Consider the following 22231-nt stretch of genomic DNA (forward strand, 5'->3'; position numbering starts at 1 on the left):
TGGGTAGCAAACATGCAGTGACAGACCCACACCAACTGCCTGCAACTGCTCCTAGCTTGCCTCGAGCAGAGGGAGCAGTAGGTCTCATATTTGGAAAGATCCCAAGGTATCATAAACCTGCTGCTGTTTCTTTTTACAGCAACATTTCTGTCTCTGATTGCATATGCAACCACCAGGGCACAGGCTATAAAGCCCAAGCCTACAGCTGATACAGAGATCTGCCTGAATTTCTAGATGTTTGTTACCATAGCAATACCATAGCAATACCACAGTACTTTTTAGCCTGTTTCTTGCTTTTGGTTTTTTTAAAGCTAGGTCCTTACCCAGTGCACACAGAACCAGTTCCCACTTACCTGAGAAGGAAACCTCGCAGTGTGCTGTGGCTGTGGCAGAGCCTCCTCCCTGGGAGCAGGGTGCTGAGAGGAGATGCTCAGCTCCTGCCTCAGCCCCACTGCAATTGCAGGGCTCTGCCCACTTCATTCACCAAAGCCATTTCTGACGCCTGCACCCAGCATGGTGTTGCTTCCTGCCCACGCTGATCAGCAGCACATCACTGCACTTCTTATCTCTTGGGGAGCTCTTGTGACTAACTTTTCTCAGAACACCCATCAGAGTGTTAGGAGCATCCACTTTCAGTCTTTTCGTCTTCTTCCCTAAACAGCTCAGCCAAAGGCAGCTTACATGACCAGCACAAATAATGTAAAGCCAACTTTTCCTCCAATGCTAGAGTTTACTTCAGGGTCTGGTAGTGATCTACAGAAGCCTTGAGACAAGTATCATAAGACTGTTTTCCAGGCCTGCCATATCAACACACAGCTTGGTCAACATCTTGTTTTTCAGCATGTCATTCACAGGCTACTCCAAAGAACATGAAAAAGACAAAAAAAGTTGATTGACAGCTGTTTACTCCTCAAATACAACTAACTGTAGTCACATTAAGCATCAAAGTTACCCACAGGAGAATCCTTCCAGAAGAAGGAAAAAAGGTATCCTTTTGCCAGAACATTTCTTTTATCTTTTTATAAGAGTCAAACACTTGGTACATTTGGATAATTTTGGAAAGCTGATACTTTAGGAACCAATGCCCCAAGTTGGTGGAGCAGAAGAGCTTAGCAGCACACTTCATTAGAAACCGATGAAGTTAAACAACAGAAAATTGTCTCCCACCATCAAAGCTTTGTGAGGTATGTCCATCATAAAATTGAGCAATTTCTGCACACCTATCTTGCTGATACACTTGGACTGCACACTACCCATGTCTGTATGCCAGTTCACAGAGGGTAACTGCCTGGTACAGGTCCTGCAAATGAATAATCGCTCCTTAAACACAAGCAGCAGAGCTTTGTACTGCAACACTAGAGGCCTGGAATTGATACATATCTGTCAGTCATGTGGAACAAGAAAATGAATATTTTGTTAGAAATGAAATTCTAACAAAATGAAATTCTAACAAAAACAAAATGAAATTTTGTTAGAGGATAGTAATAAGGTATCTTTCAAAAGTTCATAGATCTTTAGTCACAGACTAGAGAAGAAATCATGTTTCTCATTGCAGGAAAGTGATTTTCCTCACTGAAGGCAAAATTGTAACACGAGAAAGACTGCTTCAGAAATGGCTGCCTTTGAGAGAGATAATTGGCACAGACCATGCACCATGGTGAAGGCAAAGCAACAGCAATTTATATCTCTGCATTAAGCAGCGTCAACAGCTCAAGTCCTACTGTGCCAGGTCTAAGACATGCTGATAAGGGTCGAGAAAAGAGATACCTATCTCAAGAAGGCTGATTAACTTAGGACCACTAAAAAAATCTATTAAAATCCTGTGGGCTGAGATAATACAACAATCACAAGTAAATGCTCATTTATTGTGGTTTTAATCAATGGAGTTGAAAGTACTTCACCAGTTTTTGCTGGTGGGGCCTCTGCTGCAAGGCTCATAGATCAACTCCAGCTAAAGAGGGGTCTATCCGCTGCAAGTCACTGGTGACTTTATCAAAGGATGTATGTGTGAGTGATCCCATCTTAAGTAAGCCCACCCTCACACAGGAGGGTAACCTGGCCTGTCCCCAGCTCTTGGATGCCCCAAATCCTGCTTATGGGTGCCCAAGACAAGAGAAGCTTGAGAGGAAGGAAGGCAGCTGGATCCCAGAGCTGCCTGCTCCACTATCCATTTCTGCAGGATGCCTCCGGGGCTTTTAAACTAAAGGTATTCAAGACAAACCTCTGCTTGGTGGGGATGGAAGCACATCAGCCAAATTGATCAGGTTTGGCTTCTTATTAGGCAAGTATGTCAATTCTTTTGGTGAATACAGGGAGGCGTTCTGATCTCCAGTGCTTTTGCTCAGGTGTCCAAATGGCTTGCTAGTATTTTGTTTGTACCACTCAAAGAAGTAGGAGAAACAATAGACCTGAATTACTGCTTTAAACAAAACAGGAAAATAAGTACAAAGATGATAAAAATCCTCTGTACTGAAAAAAGTCTCTGCAATGAGAACTTCAAGGCTTTCAGTATATACCCACACAAATAACGTGTACAAATCTCCCAGACAGCTCAGTTCAGAAACTGTGAATGCAACCATATCTTTGGTTTCCTAAAAAAAATAGTGTCCCTTTTTTTCCTCTTCTGAAAACGAGGAAGGTCTACAGGGATGTTAAATAACTGCTGTTCTCTGCGGTCTAGAGCCAGGGGGAAAAGCACAAGGAAACAAAGTTGGTCCTATCTTGCCACTTGCAATATGCTTCCTGTCCCAAGTTAGCTTTCTTTATCCATCCTGCCAGGCCCCCTGCAAGCTCTTCCCATCCCATGCCACTTAGATGCACTGAGTAAGAGGCTGTGAGACTTTTCTATCTACAGGTTAATATTCACTCTCTGAGTTATGGAGCCATTTGGACTAGTGTCTCAAACTGGAAGGATATTTCCAGCAAGGCTGCTCCAGCTGTCCTTGGAGCTGAACTGAGAGCTGCTGGTCAAACTGGCACCTTTCCACCCTGTCCTCCACTCGGTGGTCAGCTGGAGATGGGGGTGCAGCAACCACCCCACCCAGCAAATGACTATCTCTACCCTGGTAACACCTTAACAGATGAAAGATCCTACAATTACTCCCTCACCCATCAGGTATGCCTTTGACAGACTCCTCCTCTTTTAACATATAGAGCAATATTGCCAGAACCAATTTCCAAATGACTAATAAATTTTGTAGGGAAGCAGCAAGTGGGGAAAGCATATATAGAACACCCATCCCCACCCTCTGTTTTCCTACACACATTCACCCCTTCAATCTCTTCCCAGAGCACTGTGTTAACCTGTGCGAAGTACTAAGTTTTTAACTAAGAGGAACTCCCTCAACTTCGTTTAGTTAATAATGACTTTATGTTACCCTTCACTGCAAACTTTCATGTTACCAGGCAACTAACAGCCATCATCCCTCCCATAAGCCCCTGGTTAATACCAGGCTAACAATAGGAATTCTCTTTGCAGTCAACCCATCTGAAGCAAAACATTACCAGAATGCTGTCTTCACCTCCACCCAAGTGCTTTAACCATGAGTACAAACATCATGGCAACAGAGCAAAAATAGTTTTTCTCAGGGACCACAGCCAGCATCTGGTGGTGATAATTTGGCTTTTGCTTCTCCTGTTTCCCCCCCCACACTCCTTCTTAACACAACTAAATCCCTCAGTGTCTTCTCAGCCCAGTTACTGGAAGATGACCTCTGTCTCTAGACCTAGCAGGGCCCACATCTCCTGCAGGTATGGGACTGTACTGGCTCAGCCTCTGCCTCTCTCACAGCCCAAAGGGGAGGCAGTACCCAGGGACAAGGAAATACAGGCATTATTTGCAGACACATGGAGGGATGTCTTGGTAAGACTAATTGCTCCTGTGTTTCACAGCCTCCAAAGCAGTGTCCCTACTGGCAGCTGGCAAAATCTGCCAGAATGGCATAGCTGCTCATCGTAACCTGCAGAGATTAGTGCCTTCTCAGAGCAAGAGGAGCAGTAATAATTGCTTGCAGGCTCTCAAATCAAATATTCTTGCTTCTTTCAGCAAGCCACCACAGCTGTCTACCACTTCTGCCATTTGCATGGTTCCAGCAAGATCTTTTGGAGGGCACAATCAATGAAGTTCACAAGACTGCAGTCATGTCTTGCAGCACCCTTGAAAAGTGATTAACACTCCCTTTCCATCTCAGCTCAAAGAGAAAACTGCAAAGCACAAAACAGCTTCATCAAACATCTACTTCCAGAACTACCCAAGTCCTTCACCCAAAAGACCTTGCTAATCTAAAACCCACAGTGTTTTATTTAATCAACTGCTTCCAGCAGTGCAAAGCAGTCACTGAACAGCAGGTCTTCATTAACACATGGACAAATATTCGTCTCCTCTCCAGTCATACCACTGATGCCCTAGCTTTCATGCTTAAAGGACAGAAGCAGCTGAAAATCCCAACTTTGACATACTGTGAGAGCCAGAGTGGGATTTGGCCCAGTACAGTACAAGTGTGACCACCTGCTACAGCACTGGCCTCCTCAAAACACACTTACTCTGTTCTTCCTGTAAGCTGCCTATGTGGGCTTCCCCATCTGCTTCTGCCTGCCACACTGGTGTTGCTCCTCAAGGCTCCAGGGTTGAGAGCAAAGTCTTTGCCAAGTTAAAAGAGGGCTCAAAGCTCATGTCTGAGACAGCTTCCATACGTTCACTTCCTTTTTAGTCAGGGAAGGAAACACTTCTCCTTAGCCATCTGTTAATACCATGATATCCATCTGGAGAGGAAGAAAGGAAACAAACCAGCTAAAACATTTCCCCAAGGAGATAAATTGAGGTTATTGGCTAAAAACCCACCAAAATCCATTCTGCATCAGTCCAATAGTTCCTATCTTAGGAGGAGGGCCCTGCTGCACCCCTGGCAAACATTTCAAATAATACTGACGTGCTTTGCAGCGAGCAAGATGTTCTTGCTTTATTCTCTGCAAAAGACACAGACCCTTCAAAACCTAAAGGTAAGCAATTAATCCCTGGTGCTGGAAGCTAGGTTTCACATAGAAGAACCTAATAAGCCGTTTTTAACCTCTAATTCTTGAACTTTGCACAGACAATGCACTTTCTCTTCTTTGAATGCTTTCAAAATGGCATGCCGTGGCCACCTGAGGGAGGGCAGAGAGAGAACGCAGGGTGCAAGATCTGCCCCAAACCAAGCTGCTCATTTTGAAATTATCATAGCAAATTATTTTCTTGCACTCTGTTCCTTCTTTCTAGTGGCAGTATGGGAGAAGAGAACATAGATGTTTTAAGAGAGGGCTGCTGTGAAAAATTTAAACATGCCATGATTTTCTCCCTTTATTCCAGCAGATCTAGATACTTCTGAATATGCAAGTTTCAAGCATTTGCTGATCAACAGATAGCAAGCCTTGTGGAACTACCTCAACTTAAAAGTCACTAGTTCATTAACTAATTACAAGCATAATAGTGGTAGCACAGTAATATCAAATGGAACTTCATCTTTCTGCAGACATCAAGGATTGCCAATTTCATGAAATAGTACACAACAGATGCATTTCTGAGGAATTTCTGAGGATGTGATTAATCTCTATCCCCTGCCACAATAACAAGAGAAAGATGTCCATGTTTATGATGAATTCTTCTAATTAAGAACCCTGTGCAAATGCCATGTGTTTCACATGAGGGATTTTGTCAAAGCCAGGAATCAAGTTCAAGGATAAAATTCAATTGCATAGCTAGGTAAGTACAAATCACAGTGACACTCTTCCTTCTGTCAGGCAGGGGCCAATAAACCATTCCTGGACAACTCGTTACTGTCTGCCTCATTTGAGCCACTCATTACAAGGGTCTTCACCTTGCAGCACTGCAAGATGTCCCACTTGCAAACAGAGACCTGAGTACTCTCAATACTGCATCCTAAAGATACCCAGTGAGGAGAGGCATCATCCTAGGGGGGCAAAGCATGCTGGCACTGTGCATCAGCAGGGTATATTCACTTCAATTTTTCTTATTACCCCTGCATTCCCTGTAGAAAAGCCATGACTATTTAAACATGCACTGAAGCTCTAAGGAAGGGGATGTCAGTTAAATGCCCAGCGGGAAAGACATTCAAAGAGAAAGTCAATGAAGCCTGAGCAATCAGTGTAAATCAAGACTTTAACCTTTCTGAGCCTCCTTCAGACTCTTGATCTGTAAAAGAAGATGCTTAAACACTTACCACATTTCTGAAGAGTCAAGTGCACATGACCTGTCAATGCTAAAAATGTTTATTACCGAAAGTACCCATTGAAGTGTCTCAGTCTTACTGTCTGCGGACTGTTTTCCCTGTAAAAACCATGGGGCAGAACAGATGCCACTACAAATCTGTTTAAAGCAGATATACGGATTCACTTTCAACCTGTACATCTCTAGTAGACAGATCCTTAGCTTGATGCAATATCCAAGTCCTAACTAATCTGACACTAGTAATTAAGTCATAACTGTAGCAGCCAGTACCCCAGCTTCTGGTGCATAAAACAGCAGTTTCTGTTTATTGATCAGCAGAGAGAAATCTGGCTGCCTGGCAGCTGAATCAGATGGGAGCAGTCCCTTTCGAATGCAGCAAAGAAAACTTTCAAGGAAAATCATCCTCCATCCACTGCTCTCTGGGGTAACACAATTAGGCCATGACATACAGACAGGTCATTTAATACAACATGAAAAAATACATTGATAGCATTTCCCTTGCCTGAATGGAAGGCAGGCTGTTAAATTACCTCTGAAGGAGCAGACAGGCCTCTCTAACAGCAATCCTCTCCTCCCAAACCACACATCTTTAAACAGCAGCCAGCTCCAGTCACATAGAATTCTACCCTGTAACCCCAGCATCCTTAGATAATTTTTCCTGCTGGTTCCAGACACTGGTTCCAATCTGGCTCAATATAGACTAAAACCACAGCATTGTGCTTCCTGCATTTTATATTGTCAACCTCTTTAAAAGAACAGAGGAAAGAAAGAACTATCAGATGGTTTCTGTACCTCCTAAAGCAAGCCAGAAGCTCCAGGAGCCATGGAGCCATTTCTGCAAGAGGCAGTCAACATCTGCAGGGAGGCTGAAGTTATTTTGAGGCAATATTAAGAGCCTACATTTCAGTGAACATTCAAGTATTTTAAATGCATTAAAATTGTTTTAAACATATTTTAATACTTCCACACTCTCTCTATACTAGTAGAACATAATAAAGACGAAAAAGTCCTTGCACCCCATACTTCTTCATACACCTTTCTCATCCCAAGGAAGCACCAAGCAAGCTTCTCCAATTCAGATAAGCTAGTTCAGCAAATCAAGGAGAATATTGCCATCATACTCTCAAAAATGTACCAAATCAGTTTAATTAAAGCTTAGAGAGTTTTTTTTTAAACGTTTTTGAGAAATGCACAGTGACAAGTTCTTTCAGGTCAATACTTACTAAAGCACAGTATAAACACCTTCCTCCTTGCCAGACTTGGTGTCTGTCCTGAGAACAGATAGTTGAGCTGCCCTCTAACATCGAAGACATGCAGTTGTTTTTCACACACTCTTTGGTAATGCTGGAGGTACTGAACTAGCAGGAGAATTGCACATAATGCTTCTGGAAGCACGGCCTACAGGAAGCCTGAATGGCACTACCAAACAGGTGGGGATTTTTCACTCACCTTTTTAGGAGCAAAGGTATTTCTTTTAGATCATCAGGCTTTTGGTCTGTTTTGGCCATCTCTTCCCCTGAAGTAACTCCAAAGAGCCCATTTCTGCTTACAGTGCAGAGCCATTCTAAAAAACCAATTCTGCAGAACCAATTCTGTCCCACTCCCACTACCCCAATAGCACCATATGGAGATGCTCAAGAAGCAATAGCAAGTCTGTGTCAAACAGGACAGACTTACCTAAGGATGTTGAGTTGCTTGCATTTTTTAGGAGCTTTCTTGAGGTGGCATATTGCTGCTGACCTACTCCTCACCCCTCTGATCAGGAGAGGTGCTCTCCAGCATGCCTCACAGAGCGGGTTATCCAGCCCAGGTACAGGCTGTACCCAGGGCCCCACACTTAGACTGCCAAGTTTCCCCTACCTGCATTACAGAATTATTGCCAATATTACCCAATATCACTTGCCAAAACAACAGTGGTAAAGGCCTGGCCATCTATCTGTTTGTAACTTTTCATCACCCAGCTGATGTTGTCCAGACTGCTGGAGCCTGAACTAGCTAAGTACTCCTTCTCAACGCAAAGTTGGGTGTGCAGTGGCAGTGGCAGGTGCCCAACATTCAGACTCCTATTTGAGGGAAAATGAGTACAACCAGCTCAATTCACCCTTGTAAAATTCTGCTCCTACAAAAGTAGACAATGTTGCTGTACTTGCATTTGATTATTAATAACTCGTGGGGAAAAGGCCATATGCCCAGTCACATGGTAGTGCCCATGACAACTTGTGCCACATGCCACCAGCCAGGCATATAAGCATTTCAGCATCCAGCACCGCTGTTTTTACCTATCTGCACAGAGAACTGGGTAGCAAGACAATAAATGAGTACCTGCTACAAATGCCGGGAACATATTCCCTGATGAAAACACTCTTTTTTCTGCAGAGAGAATGATTAAAAGTGTTACAGTGTATTTCCCACTCAGAAGAGCAAATTACACAGAATACTGGTTTAAGCACATGGGTAAGGATGTCATTTGGCATGAAAACAATGTAGCATGGGGGACCTCACTTTACCCTGATTAAGTTGAGAATTTAAGTCTTCAAAAGCAGAATTAAGAATGAAGAAGCAGCATCAGCCCCAAGGAGCACTGCTGGTCATCACCCCAGCCAGGTTACGCAGTGTTTCAACACCATTCAGTATTTAGGCTGAGGTGGGAGAGGCTGAAGTCCACCTTCCAGAGCTCAGCAAGCACCCTTAGATTTTACTCCAGTACAGCCTGGCAAGGCAGTTTATCACGATGAGAAGTCATGTTGCAACGTGGTAACAGGTTTAATGATTAATATTTACACATCACTTAGAAGTTTTTTCGAACCTGTCTCCTGTCCCAGCAGCTTATTCTCAAATAATGCAGAAAGAAATGCACACCAAAACCCAAGCTGACCTTTGAGGTAACTGAGGTAATCTAGCAAATTCATTGAATATGTGTAGGTACACAATTAATATCCAAGCTGTCTTGGCTTCACTGGTGTTTTCACCAAAGTTAATAACCAGAGGTTAGCAGTTATGAATAAGGCTTTGTTTCCTTTCAGCAGAGCTCAAGGCTTAATCTCCGCTCTGCATCTGAAATCTCTGAAATGGGGGAAAGAATGCTTTCTATCCCCAGCTCTTTATCTCACTCATGTACAGAGGTTATGAACTCCAGGACAGAAGCTGTCTTTTCTGTTCACATTTCACAAAAGAGCCCTTAGTCTGGATACCCAAAGAGATCTGCAGATAAACAGGAAGCGCCCAGCAGCACAGGCCTTGTGTGAGGTCTTGGATAGGAGCAAGACAAATGGGAGATCTCACATAACTCTTACATGCAAATTGCTTGGAAAAGGATGGCAAGGCAACTGGTAACTCCAAGCAGGCTTGTGGCAGCCCCTAATGGTTTATTATTCAACCAGTCTCCCTTCTCACTCTCCCTTCACAGAAGGGCCCTGAACAAGTCCTTCCCATACAGAAAGAGCCTGCTACATACAGAGACACACATCCAGCTGTGAGCTGTGCACTCCCCTGGTGCACACAGTTACACCTAGGGCAGGGGAAAGGAGTTTTCATAGACAACAGCTTCTCTCCACATCTCTCCTTTTGCACCTGAACCCTCAGCACACTGCCAGCCCTCACCCAGCTGTGCCAAGCAGTTCCAGGTAATGGCTGGAGTCACCCCCATCGCAACCCAGCGCAAATCTGATCTCTGCATTGCACAGCTGCTGAGCCCACCCCAGCATAAGCAGCATCTGTCTCAAATGTCTCCCACCTGACAGGCACTGATCAAAATGCATCTAAATTTACCCCTATCAGATATGGGACAGGTATATGGGAATTCTTCTTGGGAAGAAAAATACTGAACAGAAAACTTGAAGCGAATTCTGACCTCAGTGGAAATATTCTCCATTCAAATTCAACTCACCTACTCAAGATCAGAAAGATATGAATTGCCTCTAATGATTCAAAATAACCTTCTGGCAATATGCTTCATGGCTGTCCTTGCCACAGAGAATGGTAAAGACCACGCTTAAAGCTGTGCACAGGGCCAGCAAATTAAATATAGCAGTGGGAACTGTATTTCTAGCAGAATTATAAAAGCACTAACAGAAAACTGGACAAGAAAATTGATGATGTATTGTGGATACTCAGAATTTACTTAGTCTTTATGAATCTGCCACAAGACTTAGTTTAGTAATTTCCTGGATATTTAATAAATACCATGTGTAGCATTATTTCCTAATTTCTCAGATTCACTGCTATATGAACTAGGGAATCCAAATAGTCACCCTGCCTTTCTGTTTTGTAACACTTTTAAGTATTCTACCATGATGAACAGCATCACCCAGTTACACCCCTCCCCTCCTGTCCCCCACAAAAAAACAAGTCAAGATATTTCATTTGAAGTTTAGATTTTGGATTCTGCTGAAGCCAAGCTGAAAGAACTGTGCAGAACTGTGTACTGGGTTTTCTGAACATGCAGCCCACTGGCAGGAGCAAGTTCCTTTTGTACTCTGGTGAACTGGGGAGCCTCACAAGGCTCCTGTGGTACAGGAGTCACAGAAAAATAAGAAGGGAATCCCTTCATACACCCAGTTTCCAGCACCACTCTCCCCTCCTGCAGCTGCTGGTCCTGCCCAACTGAGTGCCAGAAGTCCCTGCTCCTGCCCCAGGCAATCTGTAGACACAGACTAAAGCCGGTGTGTGGGGCAGCTGCTACAGCTCAGGAGGTCATGAGCATCCTGCACAGCCCCTGCAATAATGCAGGCACAACAGGGTAGGGAGAGTTCTCTCCCCTCTTCTTCAGCACTTGCAGTGGTGCTAATACCTGTTTATCCATTCTTGGCCATTCTTTATGATGTCTCTTAGGAGACATTGGGCAAAAGCAGAAGAAAAATACAGAGCATTCCAATCCCCTTTAAGCTCAATGCAACAATTTTAATCCTCTAACTAAAGGGAAAGAGGGGGAAAAATGAGATGGACTGTGACAGGTTGGAAGGACTAAATCCCCGTTAACTAGGGCACCAAGATTTAAAGGGCTCAGCTTTGCACACATCAAATCTCTCTCACAAAGTCCTCACAGAACAGTCCCCTCCAATTCCTCAGTGCAAGTGAGAGTTGCTGAGAGACACTGCCCCAAGGATGCTGGCAGTGGGCAAGAGAACACTACTGCCATGGCATTGCCATGCCATGACTGATGCATCCAAACCCATGGGGGTGGCAGAAGCACTCAGGCAGCCCTTTTGAGTCACAGATGCAAGGGGTAGCAAAGGTACCAACCATGCAGGGCAGTACTGCACAATTAACAGCTGAACAGCAGCAAGAAGAATGTAGCCATAACCTGTATTTCACATTAGCCCTGCCACACACAATGATTTGTATCACCCCACCACGTTTCCTTTCAACTCCAGCACATCTTCCCTGAAACTGAGGTTTTGGGCCCAAGAAAATGAACGAGTAAATAATTTTAAATGCGTAATTTTTAATAATGCTGTAAGGAGAGTGATGCAGGCAGATCAGCAGATTTTTCCCATTGATGTGACTCAATCTGTATCCTGTGCTGAAAGGACAGTGTTTGCTTTCACTGTTAACCACCTCCTCATGACTCGCCTAACCTGTAGCTTGAGATTCATGTCTATTCAAGGACCTGACCTGAGCCAGCAGTCCAACTGCTCGCTTAAAATCCTTTCACACTCAGCCAAAGGCAGCTTCTGATAGGTGCTTGGGCAGCTTCTCCAAGGCCAGACCTCACCTGACCTCATCTCATCATTGCCTGGCCTGACAGATTCACAGTCAGTTCTGAAGGAATGCTGATTTCCCAGCCCTTGCCAAAATTTCTTTTGGGCTGCTCAGCCAGTGTGGTCCAGTTTTCCCAGCACAGACTGGAAATGCCCCAAAAAGTCCCACAGGGCCACTCAGCTAGCAGGCATGACACAGCAATCTGGCATTCCAAGGCACGGCACAACTAGACTCAGACTACCCAAAACAGGGAGGATACAAACAGACACCAAGTTCATCCAGGTTTGCTCCAACAGAATTTTTGAAAGGGTTTCTTCACTGCAGATCATCCATGCTTCTGCTGCCAACCCAAGCTCAGTATAAATGCCACCCTGCACCCGAGCAATGTGCTCAGCCCAGCCTGCTCCTGACAGAGGAGCCAGCTCTGCAAGTGAAGCACCAACAGGGATGTGGCAAATGAACATCCCTAGGCCAGAGATAGGGTTATGCCCCTACCTGTTTGTCAATGCTCCTGCCAACCCCCCCAGAAGTCACTGTGAGAGGCTGTTCCCTATCTTTAGGCATAAAACAGGTAGTTCAGCCAAATGGAGACATTTCAGAAGGTTGGGAGACACATACAGCCTACTCCTGGTGGCTGGTGATTCCTACCACACAACCAGATCTGAATAAACCTCACTGAAAGGTACAAAGTAAGAAAATGATCCACAAAAAATGACATGCATATTATAGCACCTGGGAAATACAGCATGATCCCATGCACCAGGATTTGGCAATGAGCACTTGTACCATTCCCAGTTTTTAACTCCAACACTTTACTATTGATTTTTACAATTTCAAAAGACTACAGGGAACTACATAGGAAGCACACAATTGTTTCAGTTTCATTGTGTGGATGTGATGGCTCCCATTTGCACTGCCACTGCATCCAGATTCCTGTACTCAGAGACTAACTGACCAGTTACCCGAGGAGCTGCACTGCTTTCTGCACCTTGTATATACTCTTCCTTATTTATTACGCTTTTTACTGCATACTTGGTACCAAAAGGCACAAAGATACAGCATGGCATTACTGGGCATGACACTCTCTGGCACCAAATACTTTGTTCAGGGCACTCAGCATGCAAGCAGATGGAAAGCATAATTTTTCCAATTTTTTCCTGCAGAAGGAGTTTTTCAGAGAACCTCTGAAGACACTTTCATTGGTTAGAAACACTTTTCCAGCCAAGCCCTAGCTGTTTCAGGGCTGTTATCCAAAACAATAAAGGCAAGGAAAATAATCCTTTTTTTTTCCTTACAGGCCCACAAAATGTCTGATGCAGATTTCAGCACAGGTGCTTTCTCTCTCTGCTACTGCTAAACAAAGCCTCCTCAAAAGGATTGTATTACAGGTTACAAGACGAAAAATTTGTTAGGTGGGAGAACTGAAAACAAGAGGTTAAAGCAGATAACTTTCTGCAGTTTTAGCCAAATGTCATCAGTGACCATGCTGTAACAGTCAGAAGTTACAGCTCTGCCCCAATCCAACCATGGCAGCCTTGAAGCCTGAACTGCAAACTTAATCCTCCAGCTCCATCATGGCAGGATGACCAGCCAAGAACCATCTGAGCAGCCAAAACAGCTTCCCAGCCCAGGGGCAGCCACATATGACAGCTTCATTCTCGTCCTGGGGATGCACAGGGACACCAACAGTGCTGTGAGACCTGCAGTGGCACTGCAGAGGGAGCTGAGGCAGGTCTCTGCATGGATGATGTCCCCGAAGGAGCCGAAAGAAAGTAGCTCCAAAGGAAGCATGCAGCTGCCTATCAAAAACCCAGTCTCTACCAATGCTGAGAAATTACCCACATGCACAAAGCACATCACAACACAGGTTATTTCTCTGCAAAGATGGGGCCCAAGAGACCCCTATTATTTTTTACTTTGTTTTTGATTTTGTTTTAAATGTACTGCCATATATCTCACTGTTTCCACAGCCCCAAGCACAACTGGGACATGGAAATCTGAAGCGGACAGTCCACCACCCGTCTTTTATCACTTTTATTAGTTGCAAGAATATGTGCTTGTAAAGACAAAGCAAAAGACAGCAGCAGGTAATACACAACCTTTTCTAACAAATCCTGCTGTTCAGAGCATGGAGCAGCCCGTGCTGTGCCTTTAACACGTTCCTCTTGTGGCAGATCGCCCCTGACCTGCTACATTTCTGCTAATCCCCTTCCTTGTTCAGAGGGTATACAAAGGGAGAACTCAACCATTTTGCTAAGGTTATCTCTTTCATCTCCAGCCGTTTACAAAACTTGCAAGCTAAGCTGCCCAAAAGCCCTGTGAAGTAGATAAAATTTTCATTGTAGACTTTGGGGAAACTGAGGCATATGAAGAGCCTGTAAGGAAGATAAGTTCAGCTCAGTCAACAAGCCAGCTCAACTCACAGCCCATGGGTCTCACTGTGGTTCAGTCTTCACCTTAATGCAACAGTATGGGATGTGCTGTGGATCACAGCCTCTGTGCTAGGCACCGGAGAGACAGAGCAGCAACGACAGCTGACAGGACAGCCCCAAAGAAACTGCTACTCTACTGCAGGAGCTGGCAGACTGAGCTGGAGGGGCACAGGAGAGCAGCGCACATGACCAAAACAGGAAAGAGAAAGCAAGGGCCTGGGACTCTTACTGAGGTGACATAGAATAGGAACAACCAGCTGGCATTCTATGGGGAGCCAAGGAAGACCAAAAGATCCCACCTTGCCAGGCTCTGCCCTGGGGCTTCCCCTGCAGAAGGGAGACAATGCACAAGTGAGTCAGGGTCCCCCTGCTGTCCCATGTGCTTCATCCCCAACACATATGCCTCTGTTTGTTTCATTGCCTTTGTGCTATGCACATTTTTCCAACAGGAATAATTAAGTCAGTTTTCAGTGCTCCAAAATGCTCCAAAATGCTCCCATTTCAGTGCCACTGAAAAAAACCCATCTTCTCCCCCTGCCTTTTAAGTGACTCTCAACCTGCCTGCCTTGGGATGAAGTGTCTGGACCAAGTTTCACCATGGCAAACAGCAAACTGAGAAGTCTACCAAAGCTTTCTGTTTCCAGCAACACTACTAAATTTTTAGGTTTTAAATCTTAAGACAGTTTTGTATATGCAAAGACAAACCTACCAGAGGAAGCAGCTGCATATTAAAGAATGCTTCAGCTCGCTAAAACTTGCAACTGCTTCACGTACTGATTTAATGAAAAGGCTCTAGTAAAATAAATCATGTTCAGGAGCAGTACACTGGCACTCCCCTCACTTCTACACACTGTCCCAGGCTGCCCAGACCACCACATCCCCCAAGCCCCGGCTACCTCACTACAGCTACAGCATTGTTTTGATTAACAATTAAGGCTAGTGCTGCCAATTGGATTTTATTAATATTACTATTGTGAACAATTTCTTTTATTTTTATTTTATTTTTAATGTACCACAAGGACCTCTGGGACAAATTAAATATAAAATAATTTTCTGACATTTAGGCAAATAGCAGTCATTCCCACATTTTTAAAACATAAACACTGTAAATAAAATATTAAACTGTCAAGCTGTCACTGAATCTTCCTCCTGCAGTAATATCCTTAGAGAAAAAGTTACCAAGTCATCCTTTCCCAGGCAGCTGGCACAGGCCTCATGTGCCATAAGAGAGACGCCACAGAGATCCAAAAAAATCAGTGCTGCAAGGGTCTGGCCACAGCAGGAATTGCTGTCACAAAACGCCAAGCATTAAGGGCTGTGTCTCCCACCCTGATACAAACTGGGAAGAGCAGAGGCCGTACAGGTGCTGGGCAGAGCCAGGCAGGTGCTGGATTTTGGCAGTGGAACAGTCCAGGCTGAACAGCACAGACAAACCCAGCAACTGGCAGGAGCACCTTCACCTGCAAAAGCATTGGCACTGCCACCTGCAGCTTCTTTTCCATCTCATTTCCAACACCCCAGATATTTGCAGAGCCACGGGGAGTGGGCTGCTTTGCAGGCTGGTAGGATGGAGAGATTAAGTTTCCTCCACTTTTCCTTTAACTTGAAAGGAAGATGTTTTAAGAAAACGAGAGCATTTGTGAGCTGTTGAACATGGCTTGCTCACCGTACCTTTCTGGTCTCGAGCTCCTGCAGCCTAGGTGGTCTGGCTTACAGGCAGCATCACAGCCTTGTGGAGACCACAGTGTGCTCAGTCCACGTGTGCAAACTCAAACACAGACAGCATAAGAGCAGAGAGAAGTCTACAGAGCCATATGCCTGATCCTTGCCCCAAAAGGCAGTAGACTCAAGAGGGACCAACCTGCTATGAGTAAAATGGTAAGGAAGCTGCTGAAATGAACTGTGGCATCTCATTAAAAATCAGGTCTTTTCTCTCCATGGCACAGCAGGTCATGAGATCAGGTCTGACAATACCTCAGTGCAAGGAATTAGTACTGTTCCCCCTCTTGTTGTGTTTGTTGGGTTTTTTTATTTATTTAGGATCCACCTCAGTTTCCAGAGTTACATGCCTGAGACTACAAGACCTGCCTTCAGGCAGGCACACATGCAGGAGCCTCATGGGACACAGGTCCCTGAAAAATCATATCATTTAGCAGACCATGGAAGTTGCAGCTTATCCCAGTCATGAGGAAAACAGCATCCTCTGAAAGCTGCACACAGAGGAAATGTGATGAAGGGATGAGAATAAAATCATTCATCAATGCACAATGAACATCAGCCAGCGCCTGCTGTGTGGGATTCAGATACCCAGGAGCCAAAGCCAACACAAAACAAAAGCACCAGAGCATGCTGCTAATTAGGTGTTCCAGGGTCTGAAGAGCAGACATCAAGGTGGTCATACGTGGTGGCAAATCCAAGCATGGCTAAATGTGCCAGTTTGGCAACTCAGAGAAGCAGGTAAAGCCCAGCCACTGCCTATTTTCTGGCTAAACAAGACGTGGGAATGAAACAATTGACATCTTTCTTCCCCAACTTGTTCTTTGCCTACGCACACCACCTGTTCTGAGTAAAGCATCCCAGTGGAGTCTCCTGCTTGCTGTCTCACCACAGGCAGGTGACACTCAGTTCAGTGATGTTTGCAGAGCTTTTACAAATCCTTGCTACAAGGAAAAAGGATGCCTTGATCTCATCTCCCCAGCGCTCACTTTACATGGCTGAGCACAGAGGTAGGGAGCAGCCAGGAGGGCTGAGCCCAGGCAACCTGTGCCGGCATTACAATACAGGGCCTCTCTGCTGCCAGACTGGCTCCAGTGGGGTCACAGAGCAACTACACAGGTCACAAAAGTTGGCAGGATGAAGACAAGAGACAACATACCGGCTCCAAAGAGCAATTGACAAAGATAAGAGGCATCATACCTGCTCCAAAGAGCAACTGGGCATCAGTCTAACATAAGTCAGAGCATTTAGATAACGACACTATTCTGTCTCCAACTTCCAGGCGTGTTGCTGCTTTCCTGCCACCCCAGAGAAGACAGCAAGCTGAAGAACCCTGTGGGCAGCTTCACATCCCGCTTTTGACTAGGGAATGGGAGCAAATACTCCCACCCTCAGCTCACAGTCAGCCAACAGAAAAATGTCTCTTTCAAAGCTGCCTACCAACCATCCCTCTCACTAACAAGCTTTGCCCACACTGCAGCAATGGCCTCGCTCTCTTCACTGGGACACAAGTATGCTGGGTGAGCTTCCCATGCTGCAGTCTTTAGGCAGGGAAGAGCACAGCCCGGGGCTCTGCTCATCAGTGCCATACTAAAGCACATAAGCAGCACATGGCGAACAATTAACCACCAGTACATAGTGCAGGAACGATGCCAAAACCCTTCCAAAGACACATGGCACAGCTTCTGGCCTTTGGAAATTTCCTAGAGACGTGAGACAATCTTTTGCTAGGGAGGGACAGAAAAGAGTCCAGGGAATAAGTTCATCTTCCAAAAACACACAAAGCAACTATCAGAGGTCTCAGGGCTCCTTCTAATCGATATGAAACTATGCTGTGCTCCAGAGGAAAAATGCATTTCTAGGAGTGTGATACTTGCTTGTGTTTCTACCCTCTGTGGTAAGTGGAAGGGGAAGCATGCAGGGCTCAGCATGTCACCAAGTGAGCCCTGCCATTTACCAATTTCTGAATTTTCATTTCAAGCATCTGTAGAGCCTGTTTATGAAGAGCCTATTGCAGAGAGACCACATGTCAAGATTTCTATATATAAAGCAGATATCTGTAGGATCACTATTAATGCACGAGCTGTTTCTGGGACACTGATCTCTGACAGCTCCATGCCCCAGCTTAAATATTCAAAGGTTTCCCTGGATGACTCCAGGAATCAGACATCCAGATTTTAAGTTCAAAGTTGTGCTAATAAATATGAGGTCAACAAATAAAAAACAGTTTCAAGCTGAGACTTGCAATTGGCTGTTTACCTAAAGTGATTTTTGTTCTTCACATTAAGAGAGAATAAAGAAGTAAAACGCATGCCCAGAAAGCACTTCAGTTTTTAAACCCATGCAATACACCTTCACTTGCCCAGGATTTGAAATGTCATAGCATAGATGCAAGAGCAGAACTCTTGGACTTGCTCATCCAAAAGAAAGATTTTTTTATTTTTCACAGACAGAAAAGCAGCCAATTTTAGAAAACTGAAGAAATATTTTTCCAGAGACCCATAAATCACATGAGTCACCCTTAATTGCAGATGATCCCAAACCTGAACTCCAACACCATCACTCATGCAGAGCAGAGGAAACCAGAAGCTGGATCAAAATAGGCAGCTTGTCTCAGTGGCTCTGCAGAAAGCCAAAGGATAGAGGAGCAGGTGGAGCACAGGCACACCTCCCCATATACATGACTGCCATTATACATTAAGTCAAATAATCTAACTTCAAGGGGAATGAACTCAGGGTTGAGGGCTCTGTGCTGCCAAAGGACAGCTGCTTCTCTAGATCCATTATTTCTCCAGCGGGGCACTAGAACTGGCACATTTCTCGTGCTGGCTGGGAGCGGGAGGTGGGCTGTGCCGCAGCCCACACGCCGTGCTGCCAGGGACAAAGCCGGCCACATGCTGGGGACCGTCCGCACAGCTACTGCCCCGGCCTGACCAGCCCTCAGACTCACACACGCAGCTCAGACCACAAGACCCACTGCTCAGACCCTGCTACATGCCATGCCCTGGGGGACAGTGCTGTCCCCAGACCTCCACCAACCTTCCCACACTGTGCCCACCTGCAGTCGCTTCCCTGCTTCTGCCCCAGCAGCGCAGGCAGAGGCCAAGGCTGGGACAGCTCCTTGCACACATCACTGCTAAGCCTGTTAGGCACCCCACAGCCATAGCACTGCATAGTTACAGGAGTAGACATACTGCATTTTACCACCTTGCCTCTCATGGCAACCCACCAAACCCCTGGGAACCTGCATGCATGAGGGAAAGCCCAAACACCACAAACCCTTCCTATTTCCCTATGTTTCCCTTCTCTATGCAAATACATAATGGCAGGTCAGGATGTGATATTTCCACCATACCCCACTGCCAAGTGCATCAGGAGAGGGTCCTCCTTCATCTCAGAGACACCTGGGAGCCCTGCTGGGAGGGCTGGCACATCCTGGGACCTCGGTTACACAGGGACAGGAGACACAAAAGATGATTATATTTCCTTGCTAAGGGATTTTGGGCATGGAGCAGAGTTGGGATGATTTACACTGTTTTGAGAGCAGGACTAGATTTGGAGTGGCTGTTGCGTGACACTGTATCTTGTAAGGAGAGGCTTTGTGGTTAGCCATGAGCACATACTGCCTCCCCCCAAACAGCAGCAATATAACAACGTGCAGCACTGCCACAGCATCCTCCTCACCAGGATTTTAAGATGCTTGCAGGCAATATGGATTCATGTAACCTCACAAGCCCTCTGAGAGGGAGTAAAGTAAATGCTATAAAAAACCAGAAGGGATAAGCAGGGCAACAGAGAAATAAAACTGCTAGAGCAGCATGTTCAAGCTCACACAAGAAATCAGAGGCTCAGGGGCAGCTTCCTCTGCCACTAAGGTGGAATCAAAAGCAGGAGTGCTCCAAATCCCCCGTTTGTTCAACTCAGCCCTGGCCAGCCTGAGAGCGTTTCCCAGCACACCCAAAGGGCTGCAGCAATAACAGCACTCGCAGAGCTCCTCACTGTACTCATTCCCACAGTCCTACTCCACAGAGGGTCTCACAGCAGAGCAGCCTGACCTGCCAGCAGTCCCCGGCCCTAGCGAGCAGCAAATAACCTAAGTGCTCTGCCCAAGAGCCTCAGCTTTGACTTTGGAGTTTCAGCAGCTGCAAGCAACGGCCAAGGGGCTCAGCTGAAGGGTTTCCACTCTGCTGCCTGAGGGCTGGGACTGCTCTGACAGCATTTTCCAAACATTCACAAGGCTTCCCAAACACGCATACACACACCTCCAATCCCCACTTTACAAGTGAAGAAAAGCAAGACACGGGCCAAAAAAATCCCAGTGCCAGCCAAGGAGGGGAGCGGGCAGCCCTGACGGCTGGCCCCTGCTCCGACTCTGACCGGGCTGCTGCTTTTGTTCGCTTCCGTGTGTGCGTAACCAGCTGACAAATGGATTCGCAGCCGAAGAGTGACACACAGTGCAGTTCCCGAACTGCTTCAGCTGGATCACTCCTGGGAATGGTATTGCTGGGCCACTTCTTGCTCCAGGGGCTGATTTATTTTTTATGAAGCGATTGCCTAGAGTTGGGAGAGCTTTATTAATGCTATTATACAGGCTGAAGGGAGGACAAATCACCCCCACGGACAGAGCAGAAAGGTCCTCATCATCCTTAAGACGGGAGCTCAATTTTATCCCCCTACCGAGCCTACAGATACCCAGGGAGGGCAGAGTGTGGGGCTTTCAACAAAACTAAAGTAGTACATCAGGGCACCGCTACCACCCCTCGGGTTAGGAAGGAGCCCTGGGGGCACCCGCCATCTCCCTGCCCAAACCCTCGCCTGAGCCCGACTCAGACTGCTGTCTCTGGCTTAAAAGAGACAAAACTCCCGAGTGGCGCCCAGGTCCCCCGCTGGCAACCAAGCGGAGGGGACCGAGGCAGAGGTTGGTACCAGCTGTACAGTCCCCCTCTGCAAGTGCCGCTCGCGTTCCCCCGGCCCGATGCTCAGAGCCCGGCTGGCCGGAGGAAGGGCTTGTGAGAGGTCATGGCTCTCAGCTGGTCCTGAACGGGAAAGCACTGTGATCACATACATGTGTCTGTACATATCTGTATGTGTGCGTCTCCTGAACGCGAACCAAAAACCTTCCAGCTGTTTCATCCGCCTTTTTTCCCGGCCAAGGGCAGCCGCTCTCAAGCCGGAGGAGCAGAGCCCGGGCTGAGAGCGGCGGAGACAACTCTCGAACACTTTACCTACAGCATTACTCTATTCCCCCGAGAGTGCCCGCCCTGCTCCCCGATTGTAGCGGCTGCCATGGTGACAAGCATGAATGCTAAAATAAACAGAAAGCAACCCGAAGGCAAAGCGCAGCCCTCCGCCGGCGCACCCCGCGCCCGCCGCGGCGGCTCCCTTCCCGAGCATCCTCCCCGCCGCGGCAGGACGGGATGCTGGCGGCCGCCGCTCACTCACGATAAGGGGGATGGTCCTCTCCTCCCGGCGCAGCTCCAGCCTGCCGGCCGCCCTCTGCCCGCTCCGGGCGCCGCCGCTACCGCCTCCGGTGGACCTGCCGGCAGCCGCCGAGCGGGGCTTGTTGTCCTGCCATAAGTAGTAGAAAGTGCCCAGGATCCAGGCGACGGTCAGGATGGCGATGGCATTGGCCCTGATCCTCCTCATGCCGAGAGCCCCGGGGGAGCCTGGGAGCGCTGCCTGGACGGGCAGGGGCGGCTGCGGGAGGAAGGAGAGAAGAGGAGGAGAGGAGGAGGCGGCGGCGCGGCTCCCCCGCCCCGCACCGCTCCGGCCCCGGCCCCGGCCCCGCACCGCCCAGCCGCCGCCGCCGGGTCCTAACGCCTCGCCCGCTCCGCCGCAGGGGGCGGAGGGCTCCGCGCCTCCTCCTGCTCCTCCTCCTCCCGGCCTGGCCGGCGCGGGGAGCGGGGAGCGGGGAGCGGGGAGCGGGGGCCGGCTGCCGACGGGGATGCGCTCGGCGCCGCAGCTGCAGCGGGGACGGGGCGGCGGGGCCCCCGTGGCGGGGAGCGAGTGACATGGGTTGAGCCTCAGGAGATGGCTGCTGGGACGCGGGCAGCACAGCAGCCTGCCCTCCTGCACCGCTGCCTCGGTGGGACTCGTGTCTGTACCGCCATGGTCGTGCCCCTAAGGCAGGCGGCCACCGTGGCAGCCCACGGCACACAGG

The 22231-nt window shown here is 47.2% G+C and overlaps 1 protein-coding gene across 1 annotated transcript in view; it reads right to left on the reverse strand.

Annotated features, from left to right (window-relative positions):
• The window catches only part of GALNT16 (polypeptide N-acetylgalactosaminyltransferase 16), a gene marked incomplete at both ends in the record, with an annotated part of 71183 nt that extends 49466 nt beyond the window's left edge, over positions 1-21717 (reverse strand). Inside the window, one exon of the mRNA XM_082282970.1 lies at positions 21514-21717. Coding sequence (XP_082139096.1) covers positions 21514-21717 — 204 coding nt within the window. The remainder of the gene's footprint in view (positions 1-21513) is intronic.
• Positions 21718-22231: the final 514 nt, after the last annotated feature.

The sequence above is a fragment of the Coloeus monedula genome (genome assembly GCF_965178545.1).
Source record: "Coloeus monedula genome assembly, chromosome: 6".
Lineage (NCBI taxonomy): Eukaryota > Metazoa > Chordata > Aves > Passeriformes > Corvidae > Coloeus > Coloeus monedula.